General features: G+C 37.1%; 1 protein-coding gene across 9 annotated transcripts in view; it reads left to right on the plus strand.

Annotated features, from left to right (window-relative positions):
• The window catches only part of LOC144446048 (protein phosphatase EYA1-like), a 441,648-nt gene that overhangs the window by 279,141 nt on the left and 141,382 nt on the right, over window positions 1-21,125 (plus strand). For all 9 annotated transcript variants that reach the window (XM_078135730.1, XM_078135731.1, XM_078135735.1 and 6 more), the window contains one exon: window positions 16,018-16,076. In XM_078135730.1, the coding sequence (XP_077991856.1) occupies window positions 16,018-16,076 (59 nt within the window). The remainder of the gene's footprint in view (window positions 1-16,017; window positions 16,077-21,125) is intronic.

A 21,125-nucleotide genomic window follows, 5' to 3' on the forward strand; every position in this document is an offset into this window, starting at 1 on the left:
AGTACTGTGAGACTGACAACTCAGTTGTAGAGTACTGTGAGACTGTCAACTCAGTTGTAGAATACTGTGAGACTGTCAACTCAGTTGTAGAGTACTGTGAGACTGTCAACTCAACTCAGTTGTAGAGTACTGTGAGATTGTAAAGTCAGTTGTAGAGTACTGTGAGACTGTAAAGTCAGTTGTAGAGTACTGTGAGACTGTAAAGTCAGTTGTAGAGTACTGTGAGACTGACAACTCAGTTGTAGAGTACTGTGAGACTGTCAACTCAGTTGTAGAGTACTGTGAGACTGTCAACTCAGTTGTAGAATACTGTGAGACTGTCAACTCAGTTGTAGAGTACTGTGAGACTGTCAACTCAACTCAGTTGTAGAGTACTGTGAGACTGTCAACTCAGTTGTAGAGTACTGTGAGACTGTCAACTCAACTCAGTTGTAGAGTACTGTGAGACTGTCAACTCAGTTGTAGAGTACTGTGAGACTGTAAAGTCAGTTGTAGAGTACTGTGAGACTGTAAAGTCAGTTGTAGAGTACTGTGAGACTGTCAACTCAGTTGTAGAATACTGAGACTGTCAACTCAGTTGTAGAGTACTGTGAGACTGTCAACTCAACTCAGTTGTAGAGTACTGTGAGACTGTCAACTCAACTCAGTTGTAGAATACTGTGAGACTGTAAACTCAGTTGTAGAATACTGTGAGACTGACAACTCAGTTGTAGAGTACTGTGAGACTGTCAAGTCAGTTGTAGAGTACTGTGAGACTGTCAACTCAGTTGTAGAATACTGTGAGACTGTCAACTCAGTTGTAGAGTACTGTGAGACTGTCAACTCAGTTGTAGAGTACTGTGAGACTGTCAACTCAGTTGTAGAGTACTGTGAGACTGTCAACTCAGTTGTAGAGTACTGTGAGACTGTCAACTCAGTTGTAGAGTACTGTGAGACTGTCAACTCAGTTGTAGAGTACTGTGAGACTGTCAACTCAGTTGTAGAGTACTGTGAGACTGTCAACTCAGTTGTAGAGTACTGTGAGACTGACAACTCAGTTGTAGAGTACTGTGAGACTGACAACTCAGTTGTAGAGTACTGTGAGACTGTCAACTCAGTTGTAGAATACTGTTAGACTGTCAACTCAGTTGTAGAGTACTGTGAGACTGTCAACTCAGTTGTAGAGTACTGTGAGACTGTCAACTCAGTTGTAGAGTACTGTGAGACTGTCAACTCAGTTGTAGAATACTGTGAGACTGTCAACTCAGTTGTAGAATACTGTGAGACTGTAAAGTCAGTTGTAGAGTACTGTGAGACTGTAAAGTCAGTTGTAGAGTACTGTGAGACTGTCAACTCAGTTGTAGAGTACTGTGAGACTGTCAACTCAGTTGTAGAGTACTGTGAGACTGTCAACTCAGTTGTAGAGTACTGTGAGACTGTCAACTCAGTTGTAGAGTACTGTGAGACTGACAACTCAGTTGTAGAGTACTGTGAGACTGTCAACTCAACTCAGTTGTAGAGTACTGTGAGACTGTAAAGTCAGTTGTAGAGTACTGTGAGACTGTCAACTCAACTCAGTTGTAGAGTACTGTGAGACTGTCAACTCAACTCAGTTGTAGAGTACTGTGAGACTGTCAACTCAGTTGTAGAGTACTGTGAGACTGTCAACTCAACTCAGTTGTAGAGTACTGTGAGACTGTCAACTCAACTCAGTTGTAGAGTACTGTGAGACTGTCAACTCAGTTGTAGAGTACTGTGAGACAGACAACTCAGTTGTAGAGTACTGTGAGACTGTAAAGTCAGTTGTAGAGTACTGTGAGACTGTCAACTCAGTTGTAGAGTACTGTGAGACTGTCAACTCAGTTGTAGAGTACTGTGAGACAGACAACTCAGTTGTAGAATACTGTGAGACTGACAACTCAGTTGTAGAATACTGTGAGACTAAACTCAACTCAGTTGTAGAGTACTGTGAGACTGACAACTCAGTTGTAGAGTACTGTGAGACTGTCAACTCAGTTGTAGAATACTGTGAGACTGTCAACTCAGTTGTAGAGTACTGTGAGACTGTCAACTCAGTTGTAGAGTACTGTGAGACTGTCAACTCAGTTGTAGAGTACTGTGAGACTGTCAACTCAGTTGTAGAGTACTGTGAGACTGTCAACTCAGTTGTAGAATACTGTGAGACTGTCAACTCAGTTGTAGAGTACTGTGAGACTGTCAACTCAGTTGTAGAGTACTGTGAGACTGTAAAGTCAGTTGTAGAGTACTGTGAGACTGTCAACTCAGTTGTAGAGTACTGTGAGACTGTAAAGTCAGTTGTAGAGTACTGTGAGACTGTCAACTCAGTTGTAGAGTACTGTGAGACTGTAAAGTTAGTTATAGAGTACTCTGAGACAGTAAAGTCGGTTGTAGAATACTCTGAGACTGTCAACTCAGTTGTAGAGTACTGTGAGACTGACAACTCAGTTGTAGAGTACTGTGAGACTGTAAAGTCAGTTGTAGAGTACTGTGAGACTGTAAAGTCAGTTGTAGAGTACTGTGAGACTATAAAGTCAGTTGTAGAGTACTGTGAGACTGTCAACTCAGTTGTAGAGTACTGTGAGACTGACAACTCAGTTGTAGAGTACTGTGAGACTGTCAACTCAGTTGTAGAGTACTGTGAGACTGTAAAGTTAGTTATAGAGTACTCTGAGACAGTAAAGTCGGTTGTAGAATACTCTGAGACTGTCAACTCAGTTGTAGAGTACTGTGAGACTGACAACTCAGTTGTAGAGTACTGTGAGACTGTCAACTCAGTTGTAGAGTACTGTGAGACTGTCAACTCAGTTGTAGAGTAGTGTGAGACTATAAAGTCAGTTGTAGAGTACTGTGAGACTGTCAACTCAGTTGTAGAATACTGTGAGACTGTCAACTCAGTTGTAGAGTACTGTGAGACTGTCAACTCAGTTGTAGAGTACTGTGAGACTATAAAGTCAGTTGTAGAGTACTGTGAGACTGTCAACTCAGTTGTAGAATACTGTGAGACTGTCAACTCAGTTGTAGAGTACTGTGAGACTGTAAAGTCAGTTGTAGAGTACTGTGAGACTGTCAACTCAGTTGTAGAATACTGTGAGACTGTCAACTCAGTTGTAGAGTACTGTGAGACTGTAAAGTCAGTTGTAGAGTACTGTGAGACTGTCAACTCAGTTGTAGAGTACTGTGAGACTGTCAACTCAGTTGTAGAGTACTGTGAGACTGTAAAGTCAGTTGTAGAGTACTGTGAGACTGTAAAGTCAGTTGTAGAGTACTGTGAGACTGTAAAGTCAGTTGTAGAGTACTGTGAGACTGTCAACTCAGTTGTAGAATACTGTGAGACTGTAAAGTCAGTTGTAGAGTACTGTGAGACTGTAAAGTCAGTTGTAGAGTACTGTGAGACTGACAACTCAGTTGTAGAGTACTGTGAGACTGTCAACTCAGTTGTAGAGTACTGTGAGACTGTCAACTCAGTTGTAGAGTACTGTGAGACTGTAAAGTCAGTTGTAGAGTACTGTGAGACTGTAAAGTCAGTTGTAGAGTACTGTGAGACTGTAAAGTCAGTTGTAGAGTACTGTGAGACTGACAACTCAGTTGTAGAGTACTGTGAGACTGTCAACTCAGTTGTAGAGTACTGTGAGACTGTCAACTCAGTTGTAGAGTACTGTGAGACTGTAAAGTCAGTTGTAGAGTAGTGGCACTGGCATTGGCACTAGCGTCACCAGCGCTGCCAGCCTTGGCTCATAGTGTACTTGCATTTTCAGCTCATTTCTGTTTTGAACTAATATCCCTTTCAATGGTGTAAGACTTGGTAAAATATCAAGCACGCTAGTCTTAAAATCACAAAAGGTACAAATGTTTGTGCTTGACATAGAAATAGTTTAAAAAGGAATTATCCTGGTGATACACATAATTTATATCCATAATACAAAATTGAAAACAAACCATGTGATGAGCTTGTGTGGAATTAAAGTGAAATTTTGTGAATTTGAAAACAAAATTATAAGTTGTGATCTGTTAAACCAAGGAATTTGTACTAGTTTGTTTGTTTTATTATGGGTAGTTACCATGGATACTGGAATTTGTGTAGGATCAAAAGATTGTGGTCAGAATGATGGACTGCTATGGAGGTGGATGTCTGTTTTATCACAGTTGTATAGGGTTTGTTGCAGACGTTTGCTCTAAATGTCATATTGTTTTGTTCTGGTTACCCGATCCCACCTAGTTTTTCACGCCGACCCTACTTTTTTACGTAATCAAGAAAAAAATAATACAGTCGTGAAAATTGTGAAGTCTCACAAGAAATAGTGGATGCGGAAACTTAGAAAGACAATGTAAAACTGGTTGTTTCGTATATCTTTGAGTTACAACTACTCCTTAATTCCTACACTACACGTATATCTTTGAGTTACAACTACTCCTTAATTCCTACACTACACGTATATCTTTGAGTTCCAACTACTCCTTAATTCCTACACTACACGTATACATGTATCTTTGAGTTACAACTACTCCTTAATTCCTACACTACACGTATATCTTTGAGTTACAACTACTCCTTAATTCCTACACTACACAGACTTTCAAAGTTTAACTTGAAGCATTTTGTCAGTCATAAACTTTGCCAAAAACTTGAATTCAGCTTTATTGCTCTTTTCATGATATTTTATGACTACATGATGCAAGTGATATATGCAATGCAACATTAATTTGGCTGGCCTCTGTGATCATATTTCATATGTCGTGTATCTATGGAAGTGAAACGTAGTGGTGTGTGTCTGTGTCTCACATTAAAGTAAAGCATCGTGGCTCACCGGATGGTTTACTCATTACTTCTAATTTTTGCTACACTCAACAACTATGTCAAAAATGAATACTATATAATATGTCAATGATGATGTTCACGTGAAGAAATCACAATTAATAATAAATTTGTAATGCTGCCTAAAATTAATGATTGTCTATTCATTCTTTGGGGTAATTTCTCTAAAATGTGACAAACGAAAAATGCACAGAAGTATTTGTCTTTAATCTGAATAAGCTATAATATGGAAAATTTGTCATCTTTAAATTTGATGTTGCTATGGAAACTATATACAAAATTAGGATTTTGATAAGAATGATTAAGTCATTTTTTTCAAACATCATCATTAGATTTTGTAATTATCGTGAGATGTAGGGAAAAGGAGGTTTTATCTTTCCCTATCAGTTTAGAGCTATCTCTATACAACCTGACTACATTTGTACTTTGTCTGCAGATATATATATATATTTATAATATACCTAGTGATAATGCTGTGCCATGATTCACTAGAATCATTCACATGATAGGAAAATAGAATGACTATTTCCCTAGGGGAATAGTTCCATCAACTATTACATGGTCACATGGCCACCGCGAGTTCACAGCAGGTCAAAATGGCAGCTTCTGACAATGTCGTCTGCCACCTCGAGTTCACAGCATGAGGTATATTATAAAACACATATTGCCTGGCCTATAGTCGGGCTATAGTACCCGTTCATTACCCCCTAGTGACTGTGACTTACTAGTCTCGCTGCCAGACTCGTGACTATCGTCCCTAATCTGTTTATGTTTGCCGAGCGGCTGGAAGCGTTTGGAAAGGAATGTGATTTCGTCATTATGTGGGTTTGCCAAAGTATGCAAATGACATCTCAACGTAGTGTGATCATAACAAAGACACGTGTTGTCGCCTACGCACAGTCATGGTTATATTTGTTGTCCTGAAGGCTATGATGTCTTCGGTAACAAAAACACCTGTTAAAGTATATGTTGACCACATAAAACTACTGATGATGTTCCTGTTTACGTTTCAAAATACATACAATGTATTCCACATTAAGATTACGAGACTACAGGAACACCGTGCTTATTTTAGAGACAGATGAAATTGCAGGCAACAATTTTGTGTGAATTTTTTGTAAGCTTATTTATACAAATTCTATTTCTGTTCTATCTTAGTATACACATTTCGATGTCTTTCATTCAGATGTACATTATTGATGTACAATGCACACCGTTGATTTCACATCCTGAACACACACAGTCCTTCCCCAATGTTTTGTCCTACATAAATACTAGTAAATGATACATGCTACAGTTGATTTTTGTTTCAAAGTAACACTGCACTGTAAGGAAATGGAACGTTGATCACTGGTACATTTGCCGAGCTCTCGTAGCCGCGAAAGTTTTCAAAATTGTCTAGTTTCGCATTTTCGGCAGCCGTTTTTGACGGGGGAAAGGCCAGATCAGGGCGTCGATTGTGCTAAGAAGTGTAGCGGTTAGGAAATGTCAGAGTTTCCGTAGGAAGGTCGATATTTTGGCAAAAATAGGGGTTGATACCTGCGATACCGATCAGCATCGCATCAGCTGATTGGAATCCCTACACTAGGAATTGTAGCGTTAGGTGCGGGTTAAACACTAAAACTTAAAAAGTCACCAAAACAGACAAAAAAACCTCAAAACCACAGCAAAACGCTACAATTATTGCAGCTAGAAGACATCGTGCCCCAAAAACGCTGCAATCGCCTCTACTTGTTTCGGCTTTAATTTTGTGAGCGTCATTTGCTGCATACCATATTCAATTGCGAGGCGGGTTTTCTCGGTAACTTTTCCATTTTCATGCGTTGTGTTTGTTACATAAACAGATTAGGGACGATAGTCACGAGTCTGGCAGCGAGACTAGTGAGTTACCAGAATCACATGCTATTTCCTGAGGCCTTTGGCCTTTGGCCTCAGGAAATAGCATGTGATTCTGGTAACTCACCGTCCCTTGAGTGTAATAAACAGGTGCTATAGCCCTCATGACCAGGCAATATGTGTTCAATATTGAACACATATTGCCTGGCCTATATTCGGGCTATAGCACCCGTTCATTACCCCCTCGTGACTGTGAGTTACCAGAATCATTTCTGGTAACTCACAGTCACGAGGGGGTAATGAACAGGTGCTATAGCCCGAATATAGGCCAGGCAATATGTGTTTTATAATATACCTCATGCTGTGAACTGGCGGTGGCAGACGACATCGTCTGAAGCTGCCATTTTGACCTGCTGTGAACGCGCGGTGGTCACGTGACCATTTAAAAGGTGATGGAACTATTTCCCTAGGGAAATAGTCATTCTATTTTCCGATCACGTGACTGATTCTAGCGAATCATGGCACAGTATTATCACTAGGTATATTATAAATATATATATATGTATATATATATAGAGAGAGAGAGAGAGAGACGAGAGAGAGAGAGAGAGAGAGAGAGAGAGAGAGAGAGAGAGAGAGAGAGAGAGAGAGAGAGAGAGAGAGAGAGAGAGAGAGACAGGCAGGCAGGCAGACAGACAGACAGACAGACAGAGACAAACAGAGATATATACATACATACATACATACATACATACAGACAGACAGACAGACAGACAGACAGACAGAGAGGAAGGTAGGGGGAATGTATAGATATACTGCAACCTGATTAAGAAAAAAGATATGAATGCTTTCCTTTGTTAGCCACCAATAGGCACTGATCGGAGGGGGCTATTACATTGGGTTCCATCCGTGCATTCACCCTCATATCGGTGGCATGCACTGACAGATTTCAACCAAACCTGGTACAAAGGTAACATACTAATCGCCATTTTTTAGCACAACTGAATGGAAGGTTCAGTAGTACGTACTATAGGCATGGCAAAGTGTCTGTCTGTCTGTCTGTGTGGATGTGTGTGTGTGTAAGCAAATTAAAGTAAAAAACTGCGAGACTGATTGCTTTGATATTTGGTGGTCATGTTGCTTCTGGTGTCTAGTTGGGAAATTGTTCAAATGAAAATGATTGCATCAGAGATGTGGGTTTTGGGTCAAAAAATATGATTTTCGGTCAAAGAATTTAAACTCCAAAAGTACTGGGCAGATTGGCATGAAATTTGATGGGACACTCTTAGATGTGAGTAAATTAAGATTTGTTCATGACAAGATGGTTCCCTTAGTAATATGCAAATTAGGGTTAAAAATGTGTCTTTTAGGTTAAAAACCTATAATTCCAAAACTACTCAGCAGATTGGGCTGAAATTTAAGAGGGATGCATCTATTGGTGTATAGATGAAGAACTATTAAGCATATAATGATCTCACAAGTAATATGCAAATTAGGTGTAAAAATGTAAATTTTGTTCAAAAATTTATCTCAAAAAGTATGTGGTCAATGAGACTGAAACTTGGTGAGATGTTTCTAGAAGTGTTATTCTGCAGATTTTCTTCAAAATATTTTGACACAATTGGCCCTAGCAACCATGACCACACCTTTAGCAACAACCGAATGGCAGTATATCTTGCTCAAATAACGTCATCTGGTAGGCAAGTGAGTAAATATTCAAAAAATGTATGCAAATATCCCTAGCAACAAGACCATGCCCATAGCAACAGCCAAATGGTCGTTTATTTCACAGAGATAACAACAGGGATTAATAGACAATTGAACAAACATTCAAAAAATGTATGTACATTTGTCTAGCAACAGGACCACGCCCATAGCAACAGCCAAATAATCACATATATTGCAAAGATAACAGGAATTGAAAGACAAATGAATAAACATTCAAAAAATGTATGCAAATGTGCCTAGCAACTAGACCATGCCCATAGCAACAGCCAAATGATCACATATATTGCTAAGATAACAACAGGGGTTGATATACAATTGAACAAATATTCAAAAAATGTATGCACATGTGCCTAGCAACAAGACCCTGCCCATAGCAACAGCCAAATGATCACATATATTGCTAAGATAACAACAGGGATTAATAGACAATTGAACAAACATTCAAAAAATGTATGTAAATTTGCCTAGCAACAAGACCACGCCCATTGCAACAGTCATATAATCATGTATATTGCAAAGATAACAGGAATTGAAAGACAAATGAATAAACATTCAATAAATGTATGCAAATGTGCCTAGCAACAAGAGCACGCCCATAGAAACAGCCAAATGATCACGTATATTGCAAAGATAATATCAGGAATTCATACACAAGTGAACAAAAACATTAAAAAATGTATGCAAATATATCTAACAACATGACCACACCCATAGCAACAGCCAGATGATCATGTATATCACAAAGATAGCAACATCACAGGTTGGATAGGCAACTGGATTCAGCAAATGAACACCTATTGTTAGCATGGACTAGCATATGGATAAACATATTTAAAAACTGTACAGTTGTGCTACAACACCATTGGTGGTATTTTTGATATCACTAAAAACAAGTCTGTATTCTTTGAAACTCTCGCCCTTTCTATGCCATGCCTGTCACAGTGGCTGAAGTTATTCACGCATTTGTTTGAACAACATGAAAAATATTTTAAATTCCTTGCCGTACCGGTTCTTAAACCCATTACTCCCAGAACACAAACTGTATGCGAATGTAAAATTGGTCTGAAATGTAGAAATCAAGGAAAATTCTTACCTTTCGATTGTTCTGGAGTGACGTGATTGGAGGTCGCCATGTTGAATACGTCATCATTTTGTCACGTATGTGTGTCATAACGTAGCTCATTGAATTTTGTAGTCAAACATAGCTTCTAATATCGCAACTACAGAGAATTTGTTTCTTAGCAGCTGTTTCATTAATTAGCTAGCAATACTTGGATCATCGCTATGAATCCTTACCTACCCCTGTGCTTGTCTCTTTGTTTGATGCAAATGAATCAAATATGGCTGAATGGTGGCCATATTTGTTGTTAATTTTCACAATATGCATCATCAGAGTATTACATTGTGACTCCATTCAAGCGCCTACACCAGTATTATCAAATAGGAGCTTTCTTTTAAGACATTGACCTTTGGCCTTAAAAAGTCTTCTTCAAGGTCAAGTAGCCAATTTTGGTTATCTTCATAGCTTTTTGACAAAAACATTTCAAGAGATAGTATTTTAATCATGATTTGGCATTTGACCATGTGAGGCATATATGAAAGTCAATCAATTTTGTGACTTTGGCTCTCGATCAAAATTGAAAATCTTCTCTCTTTGTTTTAATATCTTTAAGATACTGAGGGCAAGTTTGCTGTCAGAACGCGTGCATTTATTCGTAAAAAATAATATCACAACAATGCAAATGAGAAAAGTAAATGTTGTTACTGTGTTGCAATGTTGGGCAGTGCACTAAGTGGTTTAATTGGGTCAATTTTTCCCCAATTTTCCGACATTGATTGGCTTTGTTCTAGACCATTGAAAGTATTCGGGTTGCTTGTATTGAAATGTATGTATATCGAAATATATATCGATTAGTTTCGGTCCAGATCTGAATTTTATATTTTGAGAAACCAAATGAACAATGCACAGATGAATAAAGAGAAATCGTATCTTTTTAGATTTTTGATTAGAAGTTTAGGAAGTGTTATATTGACTTCGAACCATCTCCTTTTTACCGTGTTCTTTTCCGATTTCTCCCGATAACAAACTATCGCTGTTTGTTGGAAGGTTTGTAATCATTTATCTAACTCGTTATCTCAGGAAATAAATATACTCTCACATACTTATATCAAGTGTAATAATCTATTATTTATACTGAAATGTTTGTGGTCAAAATATGGAAAATACGATGGCCTTCAACTTTGTTGTTCACTGCCTACGTAAAAATCAATATGTCTATTGAGCAGTCCATTGTGTGGGTTCGCAACAATGTATCGATACTGGTGATCTATACATTGACCTCTATATAATTAGTGTACAGTGAGGGTGCGCCACTCAACAAAATCTTGATAAAAACTATATGTGACAAAGTTGATGAAAGTTGGAAGCAGAAACTTATAGGATTTGGAGCAGATAGTACGTCTGTCGGTCGAAACAGGAATGTATACACTTTACCCAGTGACGAAGTAGGGCAATAATAGCGTATCACTTCACTGTATTAAAGTTGTTAAACTGTTACGATGCTTACCATGAAGTATGTAAACTTTCTGATGCGTAATTATAGCAATGTTATGTGGGTTTCAATTTCGTTTATTATTTGCCGTGAAAACAGGTGTTCATATCCCATGTATGTAGGGGATCACAAAAGCCAAGTGAAGTTGAGGATGGCAAGCTTTCCTGTGCTGAGAATAGGAGGCGGGCATTTGAACAACATTTTTGACAACTAACTTTCATTGCGACTTGAAAAATCACAGATATAGAGCTAAATTTCTTGCATAAATCACGAAATTGCATGTCTATACCTTTACGGAAGGCATTCAGTTTAAATCTGGTAGTATAATGGTATATTATTAATAAGGCTCAGTCAAAATATAATGTTAACTTTAGCCTTCGTCACTTTATTAGTCCCAACCGACTTATGGATTGGGTTCCGTCCGTCTGTCCGTCCAGAGCCGTTTCTTGGAGATGCCTTGACCGATTTTTTTCAAACTGACAATGGCATACATATGCATGTCAATTTGTTTCATGATATGATCCAATATGGCCGCCAAGCAGCCATTTTGTTTGCGAATTTTCCATGTCCAAAGCCATAACTCAGACATGCTTGAACAGATCTCATTCAAAGTTGGCATTAGCACAGTGTTCTATGACATACATGTGCATATTCATTTTCATCGTGATACAATCCAATATGGCTGCCTAGCAGCCATTTTGTTTGCGAATTTTCCGTGACCAAAGCCATAACTCAGACATGCTTGAACAGATCTCATTCAAAGTTTGTATTAGCACAGTGTTCTATGACATACATGTTCATATTCATTTTCGTTGTGATACGATCCAATATGGCTGCCTTGCAGCCATTTTGTTTGTGAATTTTCCATGTCCAAAAGCCATAACTCAGACATGCTTGAACAGATCTCATTCAAAGTTGGTATTAGGACAGTGTTCCCTGACATACATGTGCATATCCATTTTCGCCGTGATACAATCCGATATGGCTGCCTGGCAGCGATTTTGTTGGTACAGTTTTCATGTCCAAAGCCATAACTCAGACATGCTTGAACAGGTCCCCCCCCCCCCCACCCATACCCGACCCATCCTTTATTGTTGAATGGTTTATTCCATCACATCATCTTGAACAGTAGGCATGTCCCATGTTGAACGAGGAGACACAACATGACTAGGCATGTTCCATGTCCAACGAGCAGACACAACATATCTAAGTCTGTTTGATTTAGGTTCACAAGTGTTGTTGCGTGATCAGAGAGGGTAGTGATATCAAGAAAATGACAACATAAACTGCCAGTTCCTTAAAACCCAATCATAGCGGGGACTATGTCATTCTCAATGACTTGTTAATTCAGAGTTTGTTTCTATGGCAATATTGATTTGAGGTTGGTCTTTAATACACACAATGCTAACTTTAGCCTTCTCCACTTGATCAATTCAGAGGTTGTTTCTATGGCAATGTTGATTTGAGGTTGGTCTTACACACAGTGTTAACTTTAGCCTCCTAAGCACTTGATCAATTCAGAGGTTGTTTCCATGGCAATGTTGATTTGAGATTGGTCTTACACATAGCAAATTTGATTGTAATGTATGAGGTGTGTAAGATAGGCAGAAATCAAACATGAACAGTTAGAAGTGGCATAAGACATGCAGTCCTTTACAGATAGTGTTATCATAAATACATGCATTGTATTGACTTGTATGTGAATGTAAGTATCTCAAGGGAAAAGGCCATAGCAGTGCAATGAGTCCTAGAACATTGACTTGACAAATCCAACATGTCTTCAGACTTGGGTCAGATGTCTGACCTGCAGGTCAGGGGTCAACTTGAAGTTGACCTCAGTTGACCGAGTTAGATCCTATTACACTTAAAATTTCCTCTAACAATAAATGCATTAGGCTAAATTATATTCTTGTCCGAATAAATAGTAGAACAAACAGCAATTGAGAATTTTAGTTTGAAATGTTACAAGTTAGAATAATAAAACAGAGATTACTATTGTACATATGTATCAGTTTGTAAAGCAAACTCCTTAATCAAAATAACTAGGGGGAGGGAGGAGGAAGGGTGAGATTTGATAAAACCTACATACAGTAACTGACAGTTTGGAACTGTCCTATGTGAGTAAAACCTACATACAGTAACTAACACAATTTAGTTTGTAACTGTCCTATGTGAGATTTGAATAAAACCTACATACAGTAACTAACAGTAACACAATTTAGTTTGGAACTGTCCTATGTGAGATTTGAATAAAACCTACATACAGTAACTAACAGTAACACAATTTAGTTTGTAACTGTCCTATGTGAGATTTGAATAAAACCTACATACAGTAACTAACAGTAACACAATTTAGTTTGGAACTGTCCTATGTGAGATTTGAATAAAACCTACATACAGTAACTAACAGTAACACAATTTAGTTTGTAACTGTCCTATGTGAGATTTGAATAAAACCTACATACAGTAACTAACAGTAACACAATTTAGTTTGTAACTGTCCTATGTGAGATTTGAATAAAACCTACATACAGTAACTAACACAATTTAGTTTGTAACTGTCCTATGTGAGATTTGAATAAAACCTACATACAGTAACTAACAGTAACACAATTTAGTTTGTAACTGTCCTATGTGAGATTTGAATAAAACCTACATACAGTAACTAACAGTAACACAATTTAGTTTGGAACTGTCCTATGTGAGATTTGAATAAAACCTCCATACAGTAACTAACAGTAACACAATTTAGTTTGTAACTGTCCTATGTGAGATTTGAATAAAACCTACATACAGTAACTAACAGTAACACAATTTAGTTTGGAACTGTCCTATGTGAGATTTGAATAAAACCTCCATACAGTAACTAACAGTAACACAATTTAGTTTGGAACTGTCCTATGTGAGATTTGAATAAAACCTACATACAGTAACTAACAGTAACACAATTTAGTTTGGAACTGTCCTATGTGAGATTTGAATAAAACCTACATACAGTAACTAACAGTAACACAATTTAGTTTGTAACTGTCCTATGTGAGATTTGAATAAAACCTACATACAGTAACTAACAGTAACACAATTTAGTTTGGAACTGTCCTATGTGAGATTTGAATAAAACCTCCATACAGTAACTAACAGTAACACAATTTAGTTTGGAACTGTCCTATGTGAGATTTGAATAAAACCTACATACAGTAACTAACAGTAACACAATTTAGTTTGGAACTGTCCTATGTGAGATTTGAATAAAACCTACATACAGTAACTAACAGTAACACAATTTAGTTTGTAACTGTCCTATGTGAGATTTGAATAAAACCTACATACAGTAACTATCACAATTTAGTTTGGAACTGTCCTTAAATTTACCTCACAGATAGATTATAAAAATGCTGATAACAACAACACGGCCATTACATTTCCAACCTTACCAAATTTATAATGTTTTCAAATTTACAAACTTGCCTCAACTCTGATATTTTGGCCTCATATGCACAAATACATATATTCTTGCCTTTGTAGCATGTTAAATAATAAGACTGTAATTCTCTAACATTCATCACACCAAACTCATCAATAATTTTATTATGAGAAAATGAGTTTTGAGGGAAATTTTCACAGCTGGATATTTGCATATAGAAAATTTAATGAATTACTCTTGCCTTGGGTGGGTAATTTTAATAATCTTATCCAGTATAAATCATAACGGCTGTCAGAGAACAATGAAAGCCATTATCTGTGTGCTTAGATTAGATTTAATTTGTTCATAGCTCAGATGAATGCTCACATTAGTTAATTTGGATGCTGTTTTGTCACAAGAATGCGATCAATTGATTTTAGTACATTTTGAATGATAGTCTGTTGTCAACAAGTACAGTCATGTAATGGTTGGTGGGAGCATGCCAGTTTTTATTGACCATTGTAGAGTTATCTACAAATTTAATGAAAAGTCTTGACAAAGTCAACATTGATTAGGAAATGGTTCATTGAATGGCTGATGTATTCTGACTTTCTCTGCTGCACCGTGTGATTAATTTATGTACAACAGACTGAGTTGTCGGTAAGGATATGCATAGTTTGTGACTGATAAATTGTTGAGTTGTCGGTAAGGATATGCATAGTTTGTGACTGACAAAATGTCGAGTTGTCAGTAAGGATTTGCATAGTTTGTGACAGACAAAATGTCGAGTTGTCAGTAAGGATTTGCATAGTTTGTGACTGATAAATTGTTGAGTTGTCGGTAAGGATTTGCATAGTTTGTGACTGACAAAATGTTGAGTTGTCAGTAAGGATTTGCATAGTTTGTGACTGATAAATTGTTGAGTTGTCAGTAAGGATTTGCATAGTTTGTGACTGACAAAATGTTGAGTTGTCAGTAAGGATTTGCATAGTTTGTGACTGATAAATTGTTGAGTTGTCGGTAAGGATTTGCATAGTTTGTGACTGACAAAATGTTGAGTTGTCGGTAAGGATATGCATAGTTTGTGACTGACAAAATGTCGAGTTGTCAGTAAGGATTTGCATAGTTTGTGACAGACAAAATGTCGAGTTGTCGGTAACGATTTGCAGAGTTTGTGACTGACAAAAAATGCCGAGTAGGTATTGTGTTTCAGTGACTCAGAATCATTCTTTGTCACTGTTTTTGCTAAGGTTGTGGTTTGGTGGTTACAGAAGGACAATCTAAATTGATTGTTGACATATTTCTTTATATATATACCCTAATGTAATGGTTACCATATTTTTAAAGAAAACTTGAAAACAAAGAATATGTGTAGTAAATCTTACCAAATGTCCAATATATATAGTTTCTGACTCAATACTGTTTGAGGTGAAAACCATAATTAACCCAGGTAACCATGTTACAATAGAGAAGGGAAAAATGAGTTTTCATAGTTTCTTGTAATTTTGGATTTGCATCACAGAACAAAGGTATGTTGTGTATGTTATTGAAAATCTTATGGAACTTCAGAAGAGATTAGTCTCAGTAATAACTGCTTAAAACATTATACTTTTTACCAAGACATATGTTTTACAGACAATTTGAAGAAGAACTTCAGAACTGTAACCTAATGTTTTCTTTTGTAGGTAAAGCGAGCACGACACGAGAGTGACAGTGTTGCTGAAAATCATTCTGCTGGCTCAAGGTAAGAGAAATTTCACTATTTTTATAAGAATGTTATTGTCATTGTGTGTTCAGTTATAACTTATTAGGTACTACAAGAATCTGGTGGAATTGTGCACCTTCTACAGCAACAAACACCATTTATGTCACTAGCCTCTATATATAGTCAGGACGCTAAGGTCCAAAAAGTAGCTTAAAACAAGAGTTACCTTACAGGGTTTGAAGTACAATTTTTGACATCATATTTGGTTAGAGTAATATCTGTGCCATCAGAAAACTGATGTTGCCCCTCTGGATTCTCTTGCGCAAACTCACAGGAGGCAGTTACCATAGTAATGGTAACATTATTTTGAAGGATGCTAAACATTAAAAAACGTCATATTTCTGGCCCCAGAAGTGCTATAATCATAATCAAAGTATGTGTATATATGTTGGGAGAGATGGGCAACTCATTGATCATATGACCTTTTCGATCAAATGTCAAAGTCATAGTCAAAATTGTAGGTCATCTTATTTTTTAATATTTTTATTAAAACTCTGGTGGAAAGTTTTATGTAACTAACATCAGGCAAAGTTGTTATAGCTGAAAATCAGTCACAAAATAGCAAATGATATCGTCTTTCTGGAAAGATACAGCAACAGCCTATTTGGAGTTGCTTTATTACAAAATCCTGTTACCAAGACAACTGATATCAAGATCCGCAATTGCACAAAATATGACAATACTGAAGATGTCATGGTCCCCAAGTACTATAGTTATGACGGAAGTTTCTGTATATAGGAAATGGGCAACTCACTGAACACATAATCTTTTTTAGTCCCTGCCGGACGAAGTCTGGGACGGGGACTTATGGATTGGGTTCCGTCCGTCCAGAGCCGTTTCTTGGAGATGCCTGGACCATTTTTTTTTCAAACTTGGTACAGGGGCAACATACAATAGCATTCATGAGATATGCACGTCAATTTGTTTCATGATACGATCCAATATAGCCACCTAGCAGCCATTTTGTTTGCGAATTTTCCATGTCCAAAGCCATAACTCAGACATGCTTGAACAGATCTCATTCAAAGTCGGCATTAGGACAGTGTTCTATGACATACATGTGCATATCAATTTTTGTTGTGATACAATCCGATATGGCTGCCTGGCAGCCATTTTGTTGGCACTTTTTTCATGTCCAAAGCCATAACTCAGACATGCTTGAACAGGTCCCCCCCCCCCTACCCAACCCATCCTTTATTGTTGAATGGTTTATTCCATCACGTCATCTTGAAGAGTAGGCATGTTCCATGTCCACAAGCAGACACAACATATCTAAGTCGGTTTGATTTAGGTTCACAAGTGTTGTTGCGTGATCAGAGTAGGAAACTGCCAGTTCCTTAAAAACCCAATCATAGCGGGGACTATGTCATTCTCAATGACTTGTTATCCAAGGTCAAGGTCAAAGTAAAAAAATCAAGGTCGTCTTAATTTTTCAGTTTTTATCAACAAATCACTGAAACATTATAATGATTACAGTTATAGATAATGGCATATGCTACAAAGTGGTCGTACTATACAGAATTATATAGTCTTTCAGAAAGATTATTACAAAAAACATATTGGAAGCTGCTATGAAATTACACAAATGACATTATCAGCTCGACAAAATGATATTACCTCGTCAACTGATTTGATGTCTTTAATCTGTGTGTGTGTGTGTGTGTAAACAACTTAAAGTCAAAAACTGCTGGACTGATTGCTTTGATATTTGGTGGTCATGTTACTTTGGGTGGCTAGTTGGAAAATTGTTCAAATGAAAATGATTGCATCAGAGATGTGATTTTTGGTCAAAAAAACTTAAACTCCAAAACTACTGGGTAGATTGGCCTGAAATTCGGTGAGGACATTCTTAGGGGTAAGTGAATAAAGATTTGTTCATGACATGATGATTCCATCAATGATATGCAAATTAGGGCTAAAAATGCATCTTTTTGGTCAAAAGTCTTTAATTCCAAAACTACTGAGCAGATTGGGCTGAAATTTAATGGGGATGTATCTGGGGATGCATAGATGACAGTGTATTCAGCATATATTGATCTCAATCAGTAATATGCAAATTAGGTGTAAATTAAATTTTGGTCAAAATTTATATCTAAAAATATACTTGGTCAATGAGACTAAAATTTGGTGAGATGTTTCTAGAAGTTTTATTCTGTAGATTTTCTTCCAAATATTTTGACACACGTGGCCCTAGCAACCATGACCACACCCTTAGCAACAACCAAGGGCAGTATAGGCAAGTGAGTAAACATTCAAAAAATGTATGCAAATATCCCTAGCAACCATGACAACGCACAAACAGCCAAACAGTGGTTTATTTCACAAAGATAACAACAAGGATTAATGTGAATAAATATTCATAAAATTTATGTAGATATGCCTAGCAACAAGAACATGCCCATACCAACAGCCAAATGATCACGTATACTGCAAAGATAACAGGGATTAATAGACAAATGAATAAACATTCAAAAAATGTATGTAAATGTGCCCAGCAACAAGACCACGCCCATAGCAACAGCCAAATGATCACATATATTGCAAAGATAACAACATGGTTAGATAGGCAATTCAGCAAATGAACACCTATACCTAGTATGGATCAGCATGTGGATAAACAATTTTAAAAACTATAGTTGTGCTACAATGCCATTGGTGCTATTTTTGTCAAAAAACTTAAACTCAAAAAAAAACTGGGCAGATCAGGCAGAAATTTAGTTGGAACATTCTTAGAGGTGTTTAGATTAAGAATTGTTCATGACATGATGATTTCATCAGTGATATGCAAATTATGGCTAAAAATGTGTCTTTTTGTTCAAAAAACTTTAATTCTAAAAGTGCTGAGCAGATTGGGCTGAAATTTAATGGGGATGCATTTGGGGGTGTATAGAAGAAGAAATAAGACTGAAACTTGTTGAGATGTTTCTAGAGGTGTTATTCTGCAGATTTTCAACACAATTGGCCCTAGCAACCATGACCACGCCCTTAGCAACAGCCAAACGATGGTGTATTTCTCAAGGATAACAACAGGGATTCTTAGACAAGTGAACATTCAAAGTGTATACAAATATGCCTAGCAACAAGAACATGCCCATAGTAACAGCCAAATGATCATGTATTTTGCAAAGATAACAACAGGGATTAATAGACAAATGAAGAAACATTCAGTAAATATATGTAAATGTGCCTAGCAACAAGGTCACGGCCATAGCAACTGCCAAATGATTACATGTATTGCAAAGATAACAGGGATCAGTAGACAAATGAATAAACATTCATAAAATGTTTGCAAATATACCTAGCAACAAAACCACACCCACGGCAACAGCCAAATTATCATGTATATTGCAAGAGTAACATCTGGGATTCATAAACAAGTGAAAGAACATTACAAAATGTATGCAAATATGTCTAGCAACATGACCACACCCATAACAACAGCCAAATGATCGCCTATATTGCAAAGATAACAACAGGGTTGGATAGGCAACTGGATACAGGGATCAGGCATGGATCAACATGTAGGCAAACATTTTTAGCACAACTGAACTACAATGTAGGTTCTGTAGTACTATAGGCATCGAGCAGTGTCTGTCCGTTTTTCAGCCACAAATGATCACATATATTGCGAAGATAACAATGGGGATTAATAGACAAATTGAATAAACATTCAAAAAATGTATGTAAATTTGCCTAGCAACAACACCACGCCCATAGCAACAGCCAAATAATCACGTATATTGCAAAGATAACGACAGGAATTGAAAGACAAATGAATAAACATTCAAAAAATGTATTCAAATGTGCCTAGCAACAAGACCACGCCCATACCAACAGCCAAATGATCGTGTATATCGCAAAGATAGCAACATGGTTGGATAGGCAACTTGATAGTCATTCAGCAAATGAACACCTATTGTTAGCATGGACTAGCATATGGATAAACATTTTTAAAATCTGTACAGTTGTGCTACAACGCCATTGGCGGTATTTTTAATGTTTTAGCATCCTTCAAAATAATGTCAATGTTACCATTGGAAGTGTCTCCTGTGAGTTTGCGCAAGAAAATCCAGAGGGGCAGCATTAGTTTTCTGAAGTCCCAGATGTTCCTTAACCAAATATGCTTCTCAAAATTTCAGCTATTGCGCCCTGACTAATAAGCTGTGAAACCAGAAATGTTATGTTATATGAAAATGAGAAAGCCCATATAAGTCTGATAAATTTATTGTTATTCCTAGAAAGGTCAACATGTACGTATAGGTGGTCTGTGGTCTTTTGTGCAAAAAAGATGTAGGTAGTGTATCTACATTGTAATTATAATATGGTGGGTGAGAGAGATATTAAAGGATGCAATGCATAATTGATGTATATCATTTACTAACTATAATCAGTGACTGTATAATGATCACTGTCAAAGTTGAAAGTTAATGTATTGTAACTTCCAAGTGACCATAGATTTCTTAAGCTAATCAGATATTGCATCAGTTTTCACAAGGACTTGTACGCATACAGACAGGAGGAATGGACAGTTGCCTAAGTGGTAGCATGGGTTTTAGGCTAGATTATCATCCATGTGCAATGATGCCATGTCCCTAAGTCAGTGATTTAAGATAACCACATGCTTTGCAAGTCAATGTGTGCTTGTATGTTGTGTGTATGCATTGTTAATATGCCTTACTATATGAGTGCATGTGGTGTGTGTCATAGTGTGAGTATGTATGTGAAATATAGAGAGTTGAAAGTACAGAATTTGACAGAACCCCATGACGTGTAAGTATGGCATGTTCAGGGTATTTGCATGAGTGTTTACAGTGTTCTCTGATCAGAAATCATTTTCTCACAGATGTACTACTATCTTGATGTTGATGTCAACACCAGAGGGCACTGTACTATTTGTAGTGTCTGTTGGATGTCAACACCAGAGGGCACTGTGCTATTTGTAGTGTCTATTACAAAACTATGATAAACAAAAAGATTGTAAATGAAGTGTAAAATCATAAAAGAAATTTCCAAAAAAGTGAGAGAAAA

Source organism: Glandiceps talaboti, chromosome 14 (assembly GCF_964340395.1).
Source record: "Glandiceps talaboti chromosome 14, keGlaTala1.1, whole genome shotgun sequence".
Taxonomy (NCBI): Eukaryota; Metazoa; Hemichordata; class Enteropneusta; family Spengelidae; genus Glandiceps; species Glandiceps talaboti.